Source organism: Thermobia domestica, chromosome 14 (assembly GCF_964235325.1).
Source record: "Thermobia domestica chromosome 14, izTheDome1.hap1.1, whole genome shotgun sequence".
Lineage (NCBI taxonomy): Eukaryota > Metazoa > Arthropoda > Insecta > Zygentoma > Lepismatidae > Thermobia > Thermobia domestica.
The window spans coordinates 182,048,783-182,061,197 of record NC_137467.1 but is presented as its reverse complement, the minus strand read 5'-3'; the positions used below and the strand labels follow the sequence as shown (position 1 = coordinate 182,061,197).

At 38.4% G+C, this 12,415-nt stretch overlaps 1 protein-coding gene across 1 annotated transcript; it reads right to left on the bottom strand.

Annotated features, from left to right (window-relative positions):
- Positions 1-3,641: 3,641 nt before the first annotated feature.
- LOC145670142 (uncharacterized) lies at positions 3,642-10,723 on the bottom strand. The gene is made up of 2 exons (XM_081738513.1): positions 9,364-10,723; positions 3,642-3,727 (listed from the first exon to the last, which is right to left on the bottom strand). Exons 1-2 carry the CDS (start codon positions 10,721-10,723, stop codon positions 3,642-3,644), a joined length of 1,446 nt encoding a protein of 481 aa, XP_081594639.1.
- Between the last annotated feature and the right edge of the window lie 1,692 nt (positions 10,724-12,415).

Below are 12,415 nucleotides of genomic sequence, written 5' to 3'. Positions count from 1 at the left end.
ATTCCTGTTATAGTTAATCCTTTGGGAGCGGTGAATGATTTAAAATAGGCGATTACAAGTCACGTGTGTGTGTGTGTGTGTTTTTTTTTTTTTTATTTTGATCGAGGTCAATGATTTCTTGGCTCAAATATGTTAATTTCCTCTTAACCATTCTGCCAAGGTGAAGTATCTGTCTCTTGGTATCCTCTTTTATGATTAGAAAGAAACTGATTCTTTTTTGCCTGCCTGACTCAGTCTCCAAGAGCTTTGGGTGAATATTGTTTCAGTGTGTATATATTTTGGAGCATTATATTCTGAGTTAAATGTTGCAAAGAAAATTAAGGGAAATGGAACCAAACTGAAACTAAAATAACCCAATCTCACTTAACTAATGTAACCTACGCTAATATAGCCTAATATATTCTACTCTAAGCTATATTACTGTACTCTCCAAGTTAATATGCTGGATCCAGTCTGTGGCACAAATATTTATATTTATTCAAATTGCTGTTTAGATCCAATTAGAAGGAATCTAAATTGGAAAGGAAACCAAACTGCTCATCATTTATGCTGACATACATACAAAGACGGTCGTTTTGATTTGAATACAATGCACTTGTAATGTACCTGTTTGTGGTGCATAATCTTAATTGTTCACAGAAATGTCATTTTCTTTCAGAAAAAAAAAACCGTACGAAAATGAATGTTAAATATTTCTCAATATTGTAAAATATGCCTAATCAGTTTACGAAAGGGACATAAGGAAACAGTCGTGAGTTATCAGTACAAACATGGAAAAATTTGGAAATCAGTGGCATGTTTTACAAAGTATAATTCTCTATAAATATTGCCTACGTGAGACAAGGTCTCTATATATAAACGTTTAGTCCATTTCATTTCAATGTAAAATTTACTTTCAATATCTCATTCATTCGTTCATCGTCCAATTGAATTGGATCCAGCCCCTTTCCGATCAACCTTTCTGAATCCACTATTGACTGCTATCATTTTTGTAAAAGCTTGGATCATATAACTGTGAAAGAAATCCAGAAACATTTTGAGTTTCATACGTGAAAGTATCTAAATTAGCTTTTACGTTTATCAGTTATTGATTTCTGAACAGGAAAACAATCATGGTTGATTAACAGCAAATAAAATCATAATATTATCTGGATGAAAATTATTTTTTAGTTTTACGTTGCAAGTTATGCTCCTTATTGTAGCGCTAGACGAAAAGATAATATCTGGAAGTGAATTGTTAGAAATAAATAATGGAGTAATAATATAGAAGGAAACGGGAAAGCAACAAGCTAATTTATAACGCTGTTTGCCACTAAAATCTCCCTTTGTGTGATGACATTCGCTACGGATCTGAGGGAAATTCAATATTGTGTAAATAAGGGGAAAAAAGTTTGGCATTTGTGTAATCCAATAACATTTTAGACAGGTATGATTTCAGGAGGTTATTCGAAGGGAATTTTCCTCCAGAGGTAAGAAATTTCTCCTGAGGCCAGAACTCATGTTGTCTTCAATGTGGGTTTTCAGTGTTATGCTGTAGTAATTATCACCGCCACTGTATTTAAATCTTCTGAAGTCACCACAGATTTAGGTGTAAATTTGAAGGTTATTAATCTTGTATCAACAAATAAAAAGAAGTTGCTATTAAGGAACGAAGTCAGCTTCTAAGCCTAATGACAGTTGTGCGGTTAGATGTATTCACCTGTTCTTCCTTGCTTATAATCTGGCACTTTCAACGTAACATGTCTCAACTTTATTATTTGATAAGATTATTGAACACAATAGCATGAAAATATTAAATGCAGGGATCTCTCCTTTGTTGCATTTCCTGAGAACGTTTCAAAAGTGGTCAAAATGGATTCAAATATATATGGCGCAATCCCGGAGAAATCAAACGATAATTTAAAAAGAACGATAATAATATTTTATTACACTAACTTCTTTGGCTAACTTATATTTGCTAGTAACTAAGGAAGAGAAAATAATGGCCACTTAAGACAATATCTGAACAGCCGAGCTCAACCGAAAAATGCTTCATAATAATTCGGTATATGTTAGTAATTAAGAAGGCAAGCTTGTGGCTGTGAAAACATATATATATACGTTACTTAAATTTCCTCCAAGGATTAATACGCGATACGGTCTGCTCATCAATTTAATATTAATATATGTTTTGCTAAATAGCTATTTATTAAATGAAATTCACTATATGGACTCGAATTCAAGACCATACACATCAAACCTATGAATGTTACCAGTCTCCATTCACAATAAGAATTAGCTATAAATCATTTATTCTAAATATATACACTTTTCCTATTATGCCCTATCCTTTATACTGGGACTAGCATATAATTCTAATTAATGATATCGAACCCAGAGACCTTTTTATTCAAATGCAAGACGTAAGTCGCTGCCTTTCGCCAAAATAAGGTCTTGCGACAAATCATTGACTCAATTGCAAATTGTCCCCGTTTGAAACAAGCTTTCTAGTGTACTGAAACAACTAAAGACACAAACAGTAACTACTCTGTCCTCACACTCTGTAATAATCGCGTTAAATAGAACAAAGAATTAACCAACCAGTATAGACTATTCCTCCGATATAAGCTTTTGTTTTTTTTTTACTACATTTCCCTCTATATTATTATTATGTTTATTATTTTAAAATAACATCCACAAAATTAGTAGTTTCCAGTCTTGAATAAAAGCAAGTAGCATTTTACAATGATAACTGTATCACGGGCTATAAATTACTCTTCGTTTTTAAACATGCTTCAACAAGAATTCTAAGACACGAACGTTCATTTTGACTCAAAACCCTGATTCCGTACTTTCCCTTAGGATTACCTGTGTTTCACTACAACGAGATCTTCGTAGCAGCCAACTGTCTACTTAAGAGTTGGTGGTTCGAAACAAACAACTACCATAGTCTCAGTGCCCATAGCAAAAGGACAGTAAAGGATGCCTCAAGACTTTTTTTTAACCAATAAATTTCGCAACAAACCCTAGCGTCAAAAGTGCAAAATTGTTGATGTATATTAGGGATGGCCAGATCCGGATATTTTTGGATCCGGATATCCGGATCCACTTGGGTCCGGATATCCGGACACTGGATCCAGATCCGAAAATTCGGATTTTTGATCCGGATTCGAAATTTTAGATTTTGGATCCGGATCCGAAATGTCGAATCTTGGATCCGGATCCGAAAATCAGGATCTCGGATCCGGATCCGAAATTTCGGATATTGAATGCGGATCCGAAATTCCGTGTCAAAAAATTCGGGTGTTTCGAATCAGGAAATTATTGGCAAAGAGATTTTCAATACTATGCTTAAAATGAGATTTTAAGACACTTGTGGTATGTGATCGTGTGACAGCCTTTCATTCTCTTCATTCTGTTGATATTCGGTTTTAGTGCCTTAATATATCACAATTACTCCAAATTTGATTAATTAAAACTGTCGACTTTGGTGAGAGCAATTTCACTGTCAGATTCGATTCTAGTGGAAATACCTGATCCAGAAGGTAGTAAATCTTTTTGATGCGGTCCTCCTGATGGAAATTTGTCCTTTGTTTTCTGTAACACTAGTCAAATGCTGGGATGAAACCTTAGTCGCAAGGCCAAACTTCTTCATTAGGCTCTCAGGCTGCTTTCTTTCCTAATTCTTTCTGAGTTATTGTGGTCACTGAATGAGGCCATTTTCTAGTCGTGATAGGACATAGAACAGCTAATAGAACAGCCCATAAAATATAGATCAAATCAAATTAAGGAGCGACTGCCTTTTCTTTCTCTTGATGAGTTTTTTTTTCTTTCTTCAACAATACGTTTCTCTGTGATCGTGTCACCCCAGTTAATGTTAAGAATTGTAGTAGAGGTAGTTCTAAAGATGTGTGTATACAAAATACCATATGCAGCCTCGAGCAGTAACACGTATCTTTATAATTAGTAATGCACTACTATTAAGTCTGCATAGGTTGTATAAGGAGCTATATCATTCATTCAAACACATAGGCGGATCCAGGGGGGAGGGCGAAAGGTCGTTCGCCCCTACTCAGCGGCACCATTAACAGTGTACTTTAGTCGTAATTTGTGACAATTTCAGATCATCTAAGTATTTTTTTCACTGCTACAGTAACATCCACAACCGCCCCCTAAGAATCCATCCGCCCCCTCCAGGAGCCCATGCGCAAACATAATATACAACTCATTCAAGAATACATTTTGTTGGCTTTTTAAAATTTTTATTTTAAAGGATTGTCATTTATAGTGGCTACTTATGCTATTTTGTCCATAGGCATACAAGCAATTTCCAGTCATTACGCAAATACCTTTATATACTTACTAGACTGCAGCTAGTTAGCGGCTTCGCCACTAGACCCCCGTTAATACGGCCTCGCACCACAAAAGCCTCTAATCATAATCAATTTAAAAAGAAATGTTTGGGGATTCGTCTAAATACCAAATTCCAAGCTCCTAACCTTCAGAGGTTCCCAGATGTCGGCATGTTATTATAATAATTACAATCCCCACCCTTTTTCCTTTCCATATCTTTTCTTTTCATTTTTACTAAAACATAAAAAAAACTGAAACACGTATTAAATTATTTACATTGAGAACTGCAAATACCAAATTTCAAGTCTCTAGCCATAAAGGATTCAACATATTAATAGAATAATTGTAATCCCCACTTAATTTTCTTCCCGCCCTTTTTCTTCCCTTCTGGGCCATATATTAAAAAAGTTTAAAAATACGTATCTAATTATTTTAAGTGAGGAATCCAAATACCAAATTCCATGTTTCTAACCCTTTAAGTTTCCGATATATAGGTATATTATTATACCAATTCCAATAATTGCAATTTCCACCCCTTCTTACTTTCTACATCTTTCCTGCTCCTTCTAATTTAAATATCAAAAAACACTTAAACAAGTATCAAATTATTTTCAATGAGAAACCCAAATACCAAATTTGAAGTATCTAACGTCAAGGATTTCGGAGATATGGCCATTTTATTGAAATATTTCCCACCCCATTTCCCCCTTCTTCGTCGAATTTCCCAAAGTCCTTCCTTAGTGGTATCCTACGTCACAAATCCTATATACTGTCCAAATTTCAAGTTTCTAGCTTACGCGATTTGTCCTGTACGGTGATCTGTCACTCACCTACTGTCACCCAGAACTTTTCCCTTTTTATACAGAGGGATTTAAGATTTTATGGGAAAGCCACGGATTTTGTTCTAAGACCTCCAGTGTCTTAGAGACGTAATAGCTTTGCGGTAAACTTTAAGCAATCAACTGACTGATCTGCGTCGATATGTATTATGTAAAATACCGCTTATGATATTTATTTTGCTCGCAATAATAATAATAATAATAAAAACAGAAGTTATGAAAGTTCAAATACATCAATCATTTTAGCGTAATGCTGCAGAAGTTCAGATCATTGGATTAATCATAAGAGGCGACTGTATAAGATAGACTACATTAACTTCCAATGTGGCTCAAAGAAAATATGCAGCATTACTATGCTGTTTTTCAACCTTATAACTTAATCTGAAAATATTATCATGTCTCACAACAATCGAATTTTAATCCTAACTTAATTAATATATAACACAAGGCAGATCTATACAACTACTGACTAGAGATGAAAGTGACATACTCGTAGTACTTTAAAGATATACTAAAGACTAAATGATGGGATGTGCGCAACTGTGGTCTAACCCCGAAAAATGTGAAAATGAGATTTTAATGTCATGTTTTGTCATTTAAATTGAATTGTCTTCCCACTATCTGAGTTAGATAAAATTCACCTAGTAAATTTTATATATATTTTATACATATGAATATTTTAGTTCTGGTTCTGAATCGAAGGCCCCAAAACAGGAGTCCCAACTTCGAAATTTCGGATCTCGATCCAGGAACTGGATATCCGGATCCGAATCTAAGATCCGAAATTTCGGATCCTTCTGGCCATCCCTAATGTATATAAATATGCTACACTAATTGACTGACAGGTTTCAAGCTCAAAGTATGTAGTTAAAGGTAGGAATCAACCAATAAGATTTCACCAAATATAACTTCCTATCAATGTCCTCAGATCTGTGGTTCTCAACCTAATTTCTATCACGACCCCTATTTTATCACATGCTCTTACCACCGACCCACTTATAGTTTCTGGTTTGTAATAATCTTGTCTGGGATTTTTAATATACCTATTGCAGAAATCTCAGGATATTAATCTTTCTATAATAGTAGAATCCGTTTCTTATATAGAGCAGCGGTGGCTCATTGGTAGAGTGTTGACTACTGGTGCATGAGATATTTGGTTCGATCCCATCTCTCGCCAAGTGAATTTTGTGGTGGACAAGCATCATGTTCATGGGTTTTCTTGGAGTGCTCCTTTTCGTCTAACTTTCTTGATTTCACCATATCCATCATTTCTCATCATCACTGTCTCCTCTAGCCTAACCGAGATAACCGTGGGACGTAAAACTAAAAGATTTCATTTCACTTCATTTCTGATGCGCCATACTGTTTCAAACTAAATGTCGTTTGAAAACCCTTACTTTGCATCAAGTGATAAAAAATACAGTGATTTCTAATTTAGATCTAAAAAAAGTTGAACAGTTGTAAATTATTGGGTATTTAAAAAAATCTGTTTTCTTTGTTTTTGAAAAGATTATTGTAAATATATTAAGAATCTGTAAGTAAATTATTTATTTTGGATGCAATATTTTTCTGTTCGTTCTTTATTCAACCTCCTTCAAAGATGTTTTCTATTGAAACAAAAATTAGCTCTCCGAACAGACTAAACTGTCTAAAAAAAAAAAGAAAAATAAAAGAAAAAAGAAAGCTTTCGGGAATTGTTTCCTTCTTATCTATTTTGTGTCCTTTACAGCAGACGAGAAATATGATGGTTCTTACTGAGTTGTTTTCCGGTTTTATTTTATATATTGTCTATTTCAAGTTTCGATAAATTTAGAACTGTATTACGATGGGAAGTTAGCATAGTTCTAAATATATCAGGATTTGAATTTGTCAATGTTGAAATAATTCTAGAAATATTGTACTTTGAACCACCCACCGAGCGAAGTAGCTGAAGTGGCAGAGCGTTGGCTTCGCATTCGGGAGGTCGTGGGTTCGAATCCCGCTGCCGACCATCCTGACTGAGGCAAATGCTGGGATGGTACCTACTAAACTGGCCCTGGCCGATACCTTCCCAAATCCTTTCCATTGTTATTGTTGTTGAATATCCCGTGTAAAATAGCCTCTAAGCTGTATCTGGTGATTGTTAAATAAATAATTTCTACCCCAATCGATTCGTGAGGAACTGTTCTGAGAAACAAGATCCCTGTAAACGGATATGACCAAAGTAAAATTTGCTTTTAATTTACAAAAGATATAACAATAATGTATTGGAATAATATTATGAAGCTTAGACATAAAACATCTATCGCTTCTACAAAAAGAAAATGAATAAATCTCAACTTGGGCTGAAATTTGCTTCCGTGCAACCACCTCTATTTTTTTTTTTTAGTGCTAGCCGAAGGCTAGCTCCCTTGCGAGGGTTACGCCCTCTATCCGGGGTGAGGAGTGCAGAGACTGGGGAAGGTAGGATATTGGAGATGGTCTATGCGAAGTAAGAGTAAGCGGAAAGAATCATTTATTTTATTTAGATCATAATTTCAGTTTATTGCTTTTATTGCATTTTATTCAATTTCATTGGACATTATGAACTTTGTTCATAATCATGAGGATAGGGGAAAAATGACAATGAAGTGCATATGACAGGACAACACAAGGATATGTTAGTGAGACGAATGCATATTATCTTCTTGTCCAGGGGCTGCTCTGGACAGTAATGTAGACAAGTGGAGCCATGTTAGCACAATAGGTTACGGTGCAGCATATGTAGGTGATATATGAAATGGAAGGTGATCAGAAGAATAGGCTGAAGCGACAAAATGATCTGGATGGTCTGGTGGAATGGTTTTGAGATATAAAGAGAAGAGTAGGGATAGAGGGCAAGTAGAAAATTGATATCCTAAATCATAGTGGCGGTCGGCATCCATAGTATCTAGAAGTAGTGGATGACGTTGCTGAAACCGGTTTGTGATGAACTTTAGTCGCAACTGTTCAAGATGACGGAGAATGGTAGGAAAAGAGATACGGTCGTAAAGCTCCTGTGTCGGACTGGGAAGCTTGATCCTATAAGCCAGACGAAATGCGTGCCTTTCAAGAACTTGTAATTTCTGATAGAAAAAAGGTAGTGCAGCAACCCAAGCGGGATGACCATAAGTTAGAACTGGACGTAAGAATACCTTATACGTATTAAGGATTGTAGTGGGTTGCAATCCCCATGTGGTACCAACTAGACGTTTTAGTAAATTGAGCCGAGCATACGCTTTACGAATGATTGCGTGAAGATGCGGCCGCCAAGTTAAGAGATGATCGATTATGATACCAAGATAGGTAACCTGTTTAGTAGGTGATATTCGTGTGCCGTGAACCTCTAGATTAAGTAGATCGGGGTTTTTCTGAACCCGAGAACGTTTTCGAGGTGGTATGAAAACGATAGCTTGGGTCTTAGTCGAGTTAATATGAAGGCGCCACTGAGTACACCATCGGAGGAAAGAATCTATTGCTAGGCGGAGAGCAGAATTGATTTGTTGAATAGTTCTGGCCGTGCAAAGAAAGGCAGTGTCATCTGCATATTGAAAAGTATGAACATTGGGAGGAAGGGTTGGCATATCAGCTACAAATAGAAGGTATAGAAGAGGCGAGAGAGCGGAGCCTTGAGGTACACCAGAATGGATAAAGATCGGATGAGATGAGGAACTATTGATGGTAACATAAGATAGGCGGTTAGAAAGAAAATGGAAAATGAAACGGAGGTAGCAGAGTGGAAGCCTAAAACGGTGAAGTTTGAACATGAGGGCTAAATGCCACACTTTATCAAAAGCCTTCTCTAGGTCAAAAAGAATGAGGCATGAAGGCCGAGCAGTGTTATAATGATTTGTGATTAGGTTGCGAAGTCTGAGCAATTGATCATTGATGCTGAAATTAGGTCTGAAACCAGCTTGGTGTACAGGCAAGAGATTAGATTGAGAAAGATGGTGATGTAGTCTGATGGCAATGATGCGCTCAAGAATTTTGCTAAATACAGAGGTTAATTGTATTGGACGGTAAGAAGCAACAGAATCTGGAGGTTTGTTGGGCTTAAGAAACATGAGAGTGGAAGAAGTCTTCCAGTCACAGGGGATGTAGCCAGTCCGGAGAATAAAAGAATATATATATGAAAGAAGCAGAAGAAGACAATAAGGAGCCTCTTTGATATGACGATAAGTTATGTGGTCGATACCAGGAGCTGTGTTGCGCTTGCGGTTTACGACGGTGGCGATATCAGATGTAGAAATTGGAGCTGTGAGAGGATTGTCGTCTGGAAGAATGTGTGCTGCACTGGGTTGTAGATATGGAGATGATAAGTTCAAGCGATCAGTAGGATGTCTTTGAACAAAATCAGATGGGAATGGGGTGAAGGTAGTCTGCAGGTGGTCTGCAAAGGCGTTCGCTTTCTCTTCGTCTGTGTGTAATGGTTCGTTATTTACTAACAGCGGATATGGTGTGCGAGTAAGCTTCCCAGTCAACATATGAAATCGCTTCCAATACTTAGTAGGGTGTGAAGTTTCAGCTAAGTTGCTACACGTCTTCACCCAGTTGCGAAGTTTATGTGCCTTGACGTAGTTACGCACAGTGCGCTGAAGTTGGCGATGATGACGAAGAGCTTCTAGGTTACCAGTGCGCTGATATTCGCGAAAGAATTCGCGAGAACGATGTATGAGAGGTAGGTAGTTTGGCGGTAAACGTGGTTGGTACCTGGTTATTTCAGTTGTGGGTATATGAAGGTCAGAAGCGTGATGAATGGAATGAGTGATTTCAGAGACCCGTGCGTAGAGATCATCTTCGGTAGCAGGAGGCTCGATGGTAACCAAATCTTCAGCAATAGTAGTGCGATAGTCATCCCACTTGGCTTGATCAAATCGTGGAACACGACGAGGTTCAGGGAGCAAACGAAGAATAGGAGCCTGCGGTTGATCGATATAAAGTTTGATAGGAAGGTGATCACTACCTATGGAATCGAGCACTTCAAGAGTGCAACGCTGGAAGAGATTGCCAGAAGAAATAACTACGTCAGGTGTGGTATTCGTGATGGGTCTGGTTGCTTTAGGTATATCAAAAACATGACCGGTGGTATGAGTAGTAATGAAGTCAAGGAAGCTTTGTTTCTGATTATCTGGACGGCTGTGAATATTGATGTCGGCCATTATGATGTAATATTTAAAGTTATTGGAGATGTAAAGAAAGAATGAGCGTGGGATGGGGTGTCCAGGGCGTACATATATGGTAGCTATGGTAACGTAAAGAGAGTGGAAGTACAACGTAATGAGATACTCTGGAACATTAATCAATGCAGGATGATATTGGCGGTGACTAATCGAAGGATGGAAGCCAATGGCCACTCCCCCGTTTGCTCGGCGTGCTGCGATGGTAGAATCTGAACGGAGTAGTGTATAGCGAGGTATCCTGAACGTCATAGATGAAGTAAGGAGAGTTTCGTTCAGAAGGAAAGCCTGAATAGTTTCTTCTAGAAGTAGCTGTTCGAAGAGAGTGTACTGGGAAGTAAGTGATCGAATATTAAGAAACAGTAATGAAATACCCATGATTAAGGTGCAGGAGTAGTGTTGGAAGTGGCGGAGGAGACATGTAATTCGTCAAGAGGGGTGGCATGAAAATAAACATGAGGTCCAGAGTAAGTAGCTTGGAAAGAATATTTAAAGATGATGCGGGCTGCGTGATTGACCACCTGGAGAATATGTTGACGTAGAAAAGGATGAATATTTTGCAATGCGATGGTAAAGAATGAAAGGAGTTGTTGGATGGAAATTGCTTCGCCAAGAGGTTGGGGTGGTACATTGTGTTGAATGTCAGGCAGGATGGGTCGTAGCGGAACAGTGAGCTCCGGATTTAAAGGTTCGGCCGTTGGCCGTGCTTTACAGCGATAGCTATATGTGGGGTGTTGTTCCGGGCACGTAGAGCATTGAGGTGGCTTCGTTAGGTTAGTGCAAGCTTTAGTTTCGTGGTTTCCACTGCAGTACCCACACTTGCTTGGCTGGGTGCATTTCGATGTCGGATGTGAATTGTATGCTTGGCAGCGCTCACACCTTAATGGTAAAGGTGGCGGCGATTTCGATGGCTCTACGCGATGTTTCTTTTTATAAATGAGGGCGCCATGAGTAAGAAGATCATCAATAGTGGTTTGAGAATTGGTTAATATTCGTACCATATAGGTAGCTCCTTGATCGTTTTTAATACGAAGGCATTTTAGAATGGAGTGTCCCTCAAGAGTAAGTTCTTCCATGACCTCGTCGTCGGTTAGAGAAGGGTCAACCCCTCTAATGACAACCGAAAGAGCCGGTGTTTTACGTGGTGGCGGTGCTTGACGAAATGTCTTAGGTTCGAGGCGCTTCATAGTGGCGTGCTTACCAAAAATTTCGAAACTGCACTTATTTCGCACAGTAGTTAAGAAAGTAGAATCGTAAGATTTGAAAATGATTCCGTTTCGAGTGCGAACTATCTGTGCTACAGAAGCGCGTGGCAGATATTTTACAAGTTGTTGGAAGGCTAGCTTTGTATTGTCAAACTTGGTGTCAAAGTTGGTGAGCAGAAAGGAATAGAGACACGGTTTGGAAGTATCCTGAATAGATGGGAATTCTTTGTCGTCGTCTAGATTCATTGAGCTAACTGATTGTTCGGAGTCACTAACAGTGTGATGTCGTTTAAACGGCGGCTGATGAGAAGTGCTGTTAGTTTTGTCGGGAGTGCGAGAGCGGGATCTACCGGTATTCTTGCCTTGAGATGAAGTTTTGTGCTTGCGGTCGGCCCCCTTGCCCACCGAGGTAGGTTCAAGAGACGGACCCGGAGGTTACGGCGGTAGTCCCGGATGGCCACCTGAAGCCATCCCTTGAGATGTTAGACGACTGACACTGAAGATGAGAGGAAATGCAATGAGATGAGGTGCTAGGGGAAGCCCACTGTGGCTCTCACTTGAGGAAGCAATACGTCCTCGCGGAGATGTCGGTCAGTACTAGTACTGGCCCTCCACAAAATTAGATGAAGAAAAGAGTAGGTGATGATGGCCACGGGCTCCCACTTGAGTCAACAATACGGACTGCAAGGGGATGTCGATTGTCTGTAGCAGAACAATCCTCCCAGAATGAACAAAAATTATTAGTTGCTCGCAGAGCGGTAGAAATCGTTCTCAGACCGTGAATCGATGATCGATTCTAAATGCTGAGTTTAGATGATACGCTTCACGGTCACGGTCACGGTCACGGTAATGTTGAATTTTTGTG

Coding starts and splice junctions, on each gene's coding strand:
- LOC145670142 (XM_081738513.1), bottom strand. CDS start 10,723: ATGGGTATTTCATTACTGTTTCTTAATATTCGATCACTTACTTCCCAG. Junction 3,728..9,363: donor CAAGCGCAACACAGCTCCTG/GTATCGACCACA, acceptor CTGTTCTATTAG/CTGTTCTATGTCCTATCACG.